Below are 10,810 nucleotides of genomic sequence, written 5' to 3'. Positions count from 1 at the left end.
CATTTGGGATTTAGCTGATTTTTCCCCCACAGCCAAGTCCTGCTCCAACTGAAAGCAAAAACTTCTCAATATTTCAACCATTTCATGTTCTCCAAGAGAGAAGGAAAGGGTACCCAGAAGAGCTAGATGAGTCTTGTTCTGTGGAGTAAAAGGGACAGAGTATCTCTCCTATTGTTTTCCATCCCATTAATCTATTTGAATCAATAGGAAATAAAATTATTTTTCTGAGTGTAGTTTATTTTAAATAAACTACACTCAGAAAAATAAGTGATTGTGAACAGGCAAGCAAGTTCTATGGAGGGGGGTGGCACTGATCTTGAACATAGTCTGTTTCTAGGTCTTAGATATAAGAGCAAAAACGAAAAGGAAAAGAACTTGTTAAAATCGTTTTGTTCTTCTAGAATAAAATATTTCTTTCGGAGCTCCATAAATTCTGCCTATTAGTCAGCTCAAATACTACCGCTCGCTCCCTAAACACCCCCACCCCAATGGGCCCGGGCCACCGGAATATAGGCTAGGTCAGTGGAAAACTTGAACTCCACCTAAACAGGCCATAATACCCCCCGCCCCCCTTTCAGCTGTTCCCCCTTCTCACTTTCTGGCAATGGAGAGCAGCCATCCAGTCTCTTTGGAACGCAAAAAATAAAGAGAACGTGGGTGGGGTAGAGGTGAAACTGAGAAGGAAAAATTAAATTAAATGCACAGAACAACTAGCTTAGCTACCCACAATCTCACCTTCCAGTTCATTTGGTTTTCATTTTTCAGTTCATTTGTGAAGGGTTGGGTCAGTGGTAATAATGGTGGTGCTTTTTTTCTCTTCCTTGGGGGGGGGGGGGGGTTTGAAGCTGCAGAATATGGCTCCCTGGAGTTAAATTTCTAACGCATATTTTATTTGCTTTTGTTCTGCTTTGTTTTAGTTTGCTTTTATTTGTTTCGTTTTTTGGTGGTTGGTAGATTTGTTTTTGTACATAGTTCCTTGGTCCCCAGGAGATTTTGATAAAATGTCTCTGGTCCAAAACAGTCCATTTCTCTACCCTTCCAGTCTCCCCCCACCCTAACCCCCAGAACCATCCTGCTCCTCAAAACCCCTCCTCCGGGCTCTGCTTTCTTTCGCCCTCGACTACCAGCTCACCCAAATGCCCCCTCTCCGACGTCCACACCCAGCACCCCAGTCCTCCGGGCTGGGAGAAGGTGAGGGCAAGGAGAGCACAAGGGAAGGAGGGGGGCGAAAGAGAGCGCTGGAGGACGGATTCGCCAAAGGCAGGCAGGATAACGGACACTCCAAATCCGGGGGGAAGCCCCGAAAGGCCCCTGCAGCTCCCCGCTCAGCCCCCCGCTCCAGCTCCCGCCCACCCCACCCCCCTCAGTAAGTGGCGGAGAATTTCATCCGCTTCTGCTTCTGTCTCTGGTTGCAAAACCACACCCGCACCACGTTCTTTTTGAGGTCCAGTTTCTCGGCGATGGCGGCGATCTTCTCCGAGGAGGGCCGCGGCTGCACTGCGAAGTAGGCCTCGAGGGAGCGCTTCTCGGGCGCGGCGATGGAAGTCCGCTTGCGCTTCTTCTCGCCTCCGTTGAAGAGCTCGGGCTTGTTCATTTTCTCGCGCTGCGCGCCCTCGGCCTCCTCCAGCCACGCCTGGAGGATGGGCTTGAGCGCAATCATGTTGTTGTGCGAGAGCGTGAGCGACTCGAACCTGCAGATGGTGCTCTGGCTGAGCGAGCCCACGCCCGGGATCTTGAGGTTGGCCAGCGCCGAGCCCACGTCGGCCTGCGTCACGCCCAGCTTGATGCGCCGCTGCTTGAAGCGCTCCGCGAACGCCTCGAGCTCGCGCGGGTCCGTGTCCGAGTCGCAGATGGACGCCAGGCCGGCCGCGCCCACCACGGCCGCCGCCGCCGACGCCGCCGCCACCTGCCCCGCCGCCGCCGCCGCCGCCGCCGCCGCCGCGCCGTGGTGCGCCGCCGCCGCCACCAGCCCGGGGTGCGGCAGCCCCGACGGCATGTTCATGGCGGCCGCGGCCGCCGGGTGCGACAGGTGGCCCAGGCCGTGCATGTGCGGGTGCGGGTGCGCGGAGCCGCCCAACAGCCCGCCGCCCGGGCCGCCGCCCCCGCCCCCCGGGCCGCCGCCGCCGCCGCCGCCCCCGGGGCCGCCGCCGCCTGGGCCGCCGCCGCCCCCCGGCCCGCCGCCCCCCGGACCGTCGTGGGCGCCGCCGCCGCCGCCCGCCGAGCCCGCGCCGCCCGCGCCGGCCATGAGCGCCAGCGACGGGGAGGAGATGTGGTCCAGCAGGTCTCCGGGCTCGAGCGCCTGGTGGTGGTGGTGGTGGTGGTGGTGGTGCGCCAGCGGCACGGTGGACGTGGACGTGCACGGCACGCTGTTCATCGTGTGGTACGTGGCGTCCGGCTTGAACGGGTGGCTCTTGCCCTGGGACACGGCGATGTCCACCGCCGCCAGCGCCTCGGCCCGCGCCAGCAGCGTTTCGTCGAGGCTGGCGAAGAGGTTGCTCTGCAGCTGCAGGCGACACAAACCAAACCAAAAAAAAACCACAAAACCAAAAAAGCAAAACACAAACCAAAACAAAACCACACACAAACCAGGAAGCACAACAAGCAAAGGACACACACAAAGCAACCAAAATAACAACAACAGGGGTGGGGACAGTGGAGACCGGGGAAAAACAGAATGGGGACGTGTGGGAGAGGGGACCGGGAACGGAGGAGAAGGGTCAGAGTGCAGGGAAGAGAACAGATGCAGGGAGAGGAGAACACAGGAGCACATTGCGGGGAAGAGAGTGGGAAGACGAAAAAGGAGAGGGGGAAGAAGAAGAAACGGAGATGTAACTCGCAGCTGGGACCCGTGTCGCGCACCGAACACGCAGAGATCGCCTTTCCGAGGCATGACATTAACAGAGACAGTGGAGCAAAGTCGAGAGTCCTGGCCCCACCGATCCCCACTCTGATCGCAAGCGCCCGACAGGAAGGCAGGGGCGACAGAAACATGACATTAAGTGCCACTGTACAAAATGTACCAAGCAACGGGATGTCTCTAACAATCCCTGCCCTCAAATCCCCGCACCGGGACCTCTGCACACACCAGCACCCGACATGCAGCGTCTCGGAGACGGGGAGGGGACGAGTGCGCGGGCTGGGGCCGCGGGCGTGGGGCGCTTACCGGCGGCGTGGGCAGGCAGGCCCGCCGGATGGCCTCGGAGCTGGAGTGCAGCGATGGGTACTTGTGCTCAGGGAGGGTGGGATGCATGGCAAAGTGAGGCTGCTTGCTGTTCATGGACATCATCTTGATGGCTTGGCATGTAAATCCACAAACACTCCGAAAGTCCGCGGGAAAGTCCGCACGCCGGTTCCCCTGGCCTCCCTTCGGAGGCTGCAGCCTCGGCGGCTGGCGGCGCGGAGGCGGCGGCCACGCGGGGGGCTGCTGCTGCTCCTGCGGTCGCCGCGGCCGCCGGGCGCTCCCTTCGACCGCGCAGAGCGCCGCGCACCGAGCCCACTTCTCCAAGAGCTCTAGCCCCGCGCGCGGACGGGATGCACTCCTCTTACACCTGAGCCCCACTTCTCGCGGCCGGCCCGGGGAGCTCTCGCGAGAGCTCGCGGCCCCGCCGCGCTGACAGTCATCAGCTGTCTCGGTCTGTCTGACGCGCGCTCTCCTATTCCGCGGCGCGGGGCGACTGCGCGCGCGCGCGCTCGCCGGGCAGGGACCGGCGCGTGGGAGCCACTCTTATAGTGACCACCAGCAAGGACAGCGCAGGTGTTGTACCTGTAGCTGACCAGGCATGCGCACTGCACACCTCACCTTTCCCACCTCGGGTCTGAAGAGATCAAAAGGGCCAGCAATTGTCTGAGGGTAGGCAGGCACCTTTTAAGGAGAGAAAGCCACCGTGTCCGTTCACTCGCAGCCCAAGGTTTCCCCTCTTCTCCCAGCCCCCGCCCCCGCGCAAGCCCTGAATATATGCGCATTACTTAGGCACACCTCCTCGCTGGGATGTCTAACAAGCTGTTATATAATGTACAGAGCTGGGCATTTGTATGTTAAATTATGCCCGCGCATTCCTCTGTATACAGTATAAATAACAACACAGAAATGCAGAAGGTGCTGTCCTGTGCTGCAAGAACCTGTTTCTTTCAAGGTTTATAAATAGGTTCCTGGAGAATAATCGCGGTGACAGACATTTGTTTGAAGCAGTCAGACGCTATTGATTTCCATATAATTTAATTTCCTCCGCATACTTTTGTTGTTGTTTTTGTGAATATAACTGTGTCAGGCACCGACAGTGACAGCCACTTAGAAGCCACAAGGAGCGTGTGCTTTCTACTCGGGGAATGGCTGTTGAAATGAAATTGTGCCTTTCTCTTATTGTTTGTCTCCTTTAACTGTGTACAAACCCACATTTCAAACGAGCTCCGGGTGATCTGAGGCTTCTAGTAAACAAAAGGAAAAATAGTTAACAGGGTGTAGTTGGGATCCTTTCCTTCCCTCAGCGCGCGCGCGCGCGCGCGCGCGCGCGCGGACACACACACACACACACACACACACACACACTTTATCCTGGAAACTCCAGGAAAAGGAAATCACTTCAGAGAAAAGGGAATAAGATGTTGGAAAAAGAACTTTCTTTTCCTCCCATCGTTTTGGCTTCTTCGCCATGTATATTTTTTCTTCAATAGGAGACAGGATTAAGCCAGTTTATTTAAAAACGTAATTAAAATATTAACCCAAACCAATTTGAAAGAACGGGCCCAAGCTCTGACCTGGCTTTTACAGTATTTATTTTTGTTACTGTAAAATCAAAACCTAAAAAGAGAATAAATCAATTACCCAACCTATTGTATGGCCCTTTCGTGGTGGGCAAATCCAGGGCCTCACAGGGGACCACAGTTCAGGTGCCTGAGTCCCCAAGGAGCAGCACTAGCCCGGAGTGATAATAGCCCAGATGTTATCACATCTGGGGCGAGAGAGCTGGAGAACCGCAAGGGGCTGCTTATGGGAGGCAGAGATCAGATAAATAATTTTCCTGGTCTCTCCCACACCAAAGGGATCTGTATTTCCACCAATGAGCACATCTCACTTCTATAAACCTAAATTTGCATTCGCGTTTGAATTTATCTTTTCTTTGGACAATAGTCTGTGTATTTAGCATACTCGATCACTAATCAAATTCTAAGAGGAGCCCACAGGCGTCACCGTGGCTTTTCTTTTCTTTCTTTCATTTTCTCTCTGCCCACCCCCACCTCCAACCCGCCCCTTGCAGCCCAAGAAGGGAGTAAGAGGGATGTTCATTTGCTGGTGCGAGAAGGAGCCGCGTTTCCATCCATTACACGGTCCCCTGGGAGTGCTAAATGTAACTTTATCTCTTCGAGAAATGGACGATGAGCAGGACAGCGCTGGAGGGAGCGAGAGAGTCCCACGCAGTGGTCGCAGCGGGTGTCCAGGTTTAACCTAATCCCTTCTGACACCCTTCGCGGAGGTTCTCTGAGCTCTCCCTCAAGGGAAAGAAGGGCCCCGCTGCGGGCGAGCGCTGGGATACTAGCACCCACCCAAGGGAAACGCTGGCCTTTAGGGGCCGTGAAGGGTTCAGGGAGACAGAAACGCATAGATTTGGGCCCAGGTGGACCTCCAGAGAGCAAGGCGAACCCCAGAGTACCCAAAGCTCATCTTGATTTACCCTCCAAAGCTTGGAGGGCACCAGTAAGCCCAGTGAGCAGAGAGGCACCTGGATTAAGGTCAGGAATTCGCTGCCTTGTGGAGACCACTTTTAGCTTACCTCTTTGGACACCGGATCCCTTCTTACCTTGGGGGGTGGTGTGGGGGGCGGGTCAGACCTTTGCCCAGAATATCTTGCTTTTCCAGGGGCTAGAAATAAGAGGGCTGTGGGCACAGTTCTCAACCCACTCCCCAACCAGTTGGTTGGAAGTTCATTTAAGGCACATCTTTGTCCACCATGGCGCTTAGCAAGGTGTTTGAACAGAGTAAACATGCCCCATACAACAATACACGTGAATAGGAGGGAAGAGAAGGCAGATGGGGAGGGCCAGGATGAAAGCCAGAGAGGCTTCAACAAGCCAGGGCTACTGGGGGGCAAGCAGGAAGATCACGCCAGGTCTCTTTTTTCCCTAAAAAGGAGATGGAGACTGGCCAGAGGGGTGTGCTGTCCTCACACAGAGCTTGTACATCTTGACTTTAGACGTTCTATTTCCAAAATCAATTATTTCATCCCTTTCTCATTTATTTTCTACCTTACCTTCCTTCCTCAAATGCTCGCTGGGCACCAGTCTGGGCCAAGACAAGACACTGGAGATCAAATGAGTTGTAAAATATGGGCATCTGCCCTCCAGGAGGTGGCAATCTCTGACAGCGAGGCAGCTACAGGTGAAGCGGTGTTTATGGCACAGGTGTGACAGGTGCAATGTGAGGTAGTTGTAGAGAAATACGGGGGTGGGAGGGTGATGGTTGGAGAATTATCCTGCCATATCCCTGCTGGGCATTAGCCCCAGGCTAGAGAGTGGGGCACAGCGGTGGATCTAGAGGCAGGTGTGCCTTAGACCTTATCAAGCCTTTCCCTACTGACCCCAAGGCAGTGAAAGGAAAGGGTGGTGGACCAGGGCTCAGCCCAGGAATGCGTCCCTGTTTCCCCAGTTTGGCAAGTGCAGTCACTAGTTGCCCCCTGCCTGTACTCACGGTGCCCACATGGGGCTGAGCCTCGGCGTAGACTCCTGAGCATGTCCCCACCCCCAACCCCTCCCCCTACCTCCTTCTTCTTGTTTAATGACCAACACAGACTACCCCCTCCCCCATCTCATAGCTTTGCATTTTATCAAGGGGCGGATAATGAATGCACAGCTATTGATTTCCAAGGAATTTCCGCCCCCCAGGGATAGGGAGTCTATCATCTGGATCAGAGACACATTTCTTTCCCTCATTAATTAATTTTCTCCTCCTCCTTTGGCAGGCCCCACTTAACATTTCCTTTGGCCGAGCCTCCTTCCCAAGCTCAGGGAGCAGACGTTCCTTGGTTCCAATGAGGACCCGAGACAGAGGCGCTGTGCGGGAGCCCGCACTGTTGGGGGTGACGTCTCCTCGCCTTTGACTGTCCTACGCGCCCGCTTGCCCCTCGTCCCCCACCCCCACCCCCACACACCACACACACACACACACACACACACACACACACACACACACCAAGTTCAGGAGAGCGTGCCTGACAGCTCCGCTCGCTGCGGCTGCCTTGCTCCTTCCAAAGGGGCTTGGGGGAAGTTAGCGCTCCACTCAGGAGCCGCTGCCTGCATACCCCCTCTCCCTCCGTTCGTTGCAGTTCTGTGTCCTGATTCAGGCAGTGTTTGGAATGTTCACTTAAGTGCGCGGAGGTTGTGTGGGCACAGGAGATGGGGATACGGACCCACGTTCTTGCCCAAACCCGGGGATCGGGCCCTACCCGCAGGCTGGGCCACCTCGGGTTCCGGTGGCCCAAGGGGGACCTCTGCTCCTCCCAGACTGGGGACCCCAGGTGTCCCTCCGGCAGTTGTACAGGTTGAAACTAGGCATTCACCGCGTGCAGGGGAAGCCCCAGAGCCCAGGGGCAGCCGGGTTTAGGTGAGGCTTGGGTTGGTTCAGGCAGTGGGAAGAGGCAGGCAGAGAGGAGCCGGCCTGTGGTGGGGGTGGGGGTGGGGTGGGGGTGGGGTGTTTCTCCAAAGAGGGGTGGCACTAGGGCGGTCCTCCCACGCCCCAGCTCGGACACTGTCCGAAGGGTGAGCTAGAGGAGGGACCGGTAAGGTACTTTCCACTTGGACTCTGTTCGCCTTCTCAAGGGCCACGCCTGGGCTGTTTTGATCCTTCGGCTCTCAGCGCTCCCCTCCCGCAATCCGACTCGGTCCCTGCCCCGGCAAGAAGACCGGGCTCCTCACCGGCCCTGCCAAGGGCCCTCGGACCGCCCACCACAGCCCGCCGGCCTCGGCGCCCACCCCTGCCACCCGCAGGGCCCAACTCAGGCCAAGGCGCGCGGCCAGCAAGAGTCGCGTTCTGGCCGGCTGGGGCTTGGGGGTTCCTGGAGGCCTCTGTCCTTCCTTTCTCCCCGTCCCGGTCCGCACCCGGGGCCGCTGGTCTCGGTCTGTCCCCGAGGTCAGGGGCGAGGGGATGAGTTATTGGGACCGGTGGTGATCTCCAGTAAGGCTCTCAGCCCCGCATCCAGACTGGGGTCCAGCTGGGATTCGCGGGATATGTTTTGGCGTAATCCAGTGGAAAATCCACTATTTTGTTTCTTCTGTCCGTTTAATTCAAATGCAACTTCCGTTGGGAACATTTTCATGGATGTGGACCACCCACCCAGAGACGGCCATGATGCTCTTGCAGCACCTATGGTGACGCGCCCAGTAAACTTCCCTGCGGGTCGTTATCCCTCGGCGCTACAGAAGTAGGGGTCTATGTGCAGGGCTGGGCACGTGTAGGTTTACAGTTGTGAGTACGCGAAACAGAGTTTATCCTTGTGTTTTTATTTATTAATCATTGTACTATTTTTATACGAACAACTGTAAACCAGTTTTGCCCACCCCTGTATGTACCTCCAGCCGGATCTCTCTGCGGCCTTAAAACCCACCCACCTCGTGAAAGCCCTGGGGGTGATACAAGACAACTACGTCTCCGTCCCAGCGGGGGCACGCCTGGCCCGCCCGCTAGTTGCCCGAACCAGTTGGGTTGCCCAAGCGAGCAACGCTGTAAGCACCGAGCATGGCCACAGGCCCCTGGGGTTGAGGCCCCCAGAGACGCAGAGCCGCCGCCTGCCTCGACCAGGCAGCTTCAACACGGCAAGAGCGCGCAGGTTACAGAAAGGGTTTCGAGTTCCTCTGGATAAAAACAACGAACAAACCAACTCAGCGACAGACGCGCCCGCCCGTGACCCCAGGCGAGGAGATCTACGTTCCGGTGCCCTGGCCCGCCGCCTGGCCCGCGGCCGCGACCCGGGCGCACGCGCTCCCAGGTTGGAGGGAGCTCCGCCGGCGCCAGTCCCCAGCAGAGGACTCCCAGCCCACCCGCCCGGGCCGTCCCCGGGGCCGAGCGGCGGGCTGCGTGGCCCTCCGCAGGCACAGCGCTGCCGGCGGGAGCAGGATCCCCCGAAGGGTTCCGAGGCGGCGGAGGGAAGCGCGAAGCCGCGCGTCCACCCGCCGGAGTGCGGAGCTGGGTCCCGGCGCCCGGCTCCATCGCTCGCCGGCGCCGCCGCCGCCAGCCGCCCCTCCTCCCCGCCGCCCGCACAAATCAAAGCCCCTTGCGAGGGACTGGGAAATAGTTGCCTTGTCATGTAACACATTGCCCTGATTTATTATAAAATTTTAACGAAATCATGCATATTTTAACAGCCTTTAATCACTGCATGAAAATTTAATTCATGGACTGTAGCGCGTTTAAATAAATGAAGTGTTAATTCATTAGGATTAATTAATTTGTTAAAGGATTGTGTGCAAGGTTAAGGTGGAAAGAAAACTCTTTGTTGGTTTGGCGTCTTAATCGCCAGGTCCGTGAGTGGCAATAAAATTAAAGGAAACCGCAGAGCCAGTCATTTCTTCGGGTGGGGACGGGGCGGGACCCGCTGAGAGCGCCCTCCAAAGCGCTGGAAACTCCGGCCTGAGGGGCGCCGGGCGTGTCTGTGCTCCCGGGAGACTAGATCGGAGGAGGGGGGAAGCGGTACTGGATGCGGGAATCCGGGAAGGCTGGGTTCGCTGGAACCGCGGGGCGGAAAGACGGCTCAGGGCCCGGTCGGAGGGCCCGCTCTCCCCCGCCTCCAGCCACCCCCACCCCAGCACAAAGATGACCCTGGGAGTGAAGCGAGGTCGCGCCTTCCGGCCTTCGGAGCGCCAAGCCTCGGCTTAATGGACAGATGATGGGCCAGTCCAGCCACCTCCTGAGCCTTTCAGCGCCCAGGGAGTCACTGTCTCGCCATCAGGCGGCCGCCGGCCCTCGCGGCGAGGGCAAGCCTGGAGTCTCCGGGGATGCTCAGAGGGAGAAGGCGGGGCAAAGACAAACTTGCAAGATCAGGCTGGAGCATCTGGAAACCTTTTCCAATCGGGAACCCTGACCTTAGAGAATGGTTCCTTCTGCACCTCTTCTAGGAGGAGGCTAAACAGGCGTCCCATCCAGCAGAGCGGCCACGCAGGAAATGCCCTCTTCCACACTGAACTATTATTCATCCTTAAAGACCCAGTACCAATAGTACCAACGTGAAGCCATCCGGTTTCCGCTCTGCTCCACGCTCTCTCCAACAGGAGCACTTTTCCATTCACCAATGGATATGTTGTTAAGAATTATAATGGAGCAGAACTAGGTCCTCCCTCCTCACGGAAAGTCTCAGTAAATGCCTATGTAAAATTCTTGTCCTTTGGGATTGGAGCTTTCCACCTCCAAATTGTAAGTGTCACGGATGGCCCATGATTCTACACACTTGCCTAATCCAACTAACATTTACTACAGGAGGTCTGCTCCCTGTTAAAACACAGCAGACCCAGGAACCCACCATCTTTCAAGAAGCGTAGCTTCAATTCAAGGTATTCTAGCCTGCCTGTCCTATAAAACAAAATCACCCTAGCCTGAGTTCCAGATGAGTTCTCAAAAGAAATCTGCATTTAACAGATGCTTCCTCGCTCAGAGTAAGGTTCCGAGAATTAGGCAATAAATGTTCACTATGCACTCTGAGATCATTGCTTAAAAGGTTTTCTCTCTGCCAAGTATTATAAGGATCAGGTTACATCATGATGGGCAAGGACTATGTTGTAGGACTCCCACAAATAGGAATGAAAGACCTTCTTAGGAGGCTTTGGGAAA

The 10,810-nt window shown here is 56.6% G+C and overlaps 1 protein-coding gene across 1 annotated transcript; it reads right to left on the bottom strand.

Moving 5' to 3' along the window:
* Positions 1 to 1,363: 1,363 nt before the first annotated feature.
* POU4F1 (POU class 4 homeobox 1) lies at positions 1,364 to 3,286 on the bottom strand (the record flags this gene model as incomplete). The annotated part of the gene is made up of 2 exons (XM_079778505.1): positions 1,364 to 2,503; positions 3,164 to 3,286. The coding sequence occupies 2 exons, from the start codon at positions 3,284 to 3,286 to the stop codon at positions 1,364 to 1,366; spliced, it is 1,263 nt and encodes a 420-aa protein (XP_079634631.1).
* Positions 3,287 to 10,810: the final 7,524 nt, after the last annotated feature.

This window comes from Cnephaeus nilssonii, assembly GCF_951640355.1.
Source record: "Cnephaeus nilssonii genome assembly, chromosome: 8".
NCBI classification, from domain to species: Eukaryota; Metazoa; Chordata; class Mammalia; order Chiroptera; family Vespertilionidae; genus Cnephaeus; species Cnephaeus nilssonii.
This window is presented reverse-complemented; position numbering and strand designations above follow the sequence as displayed.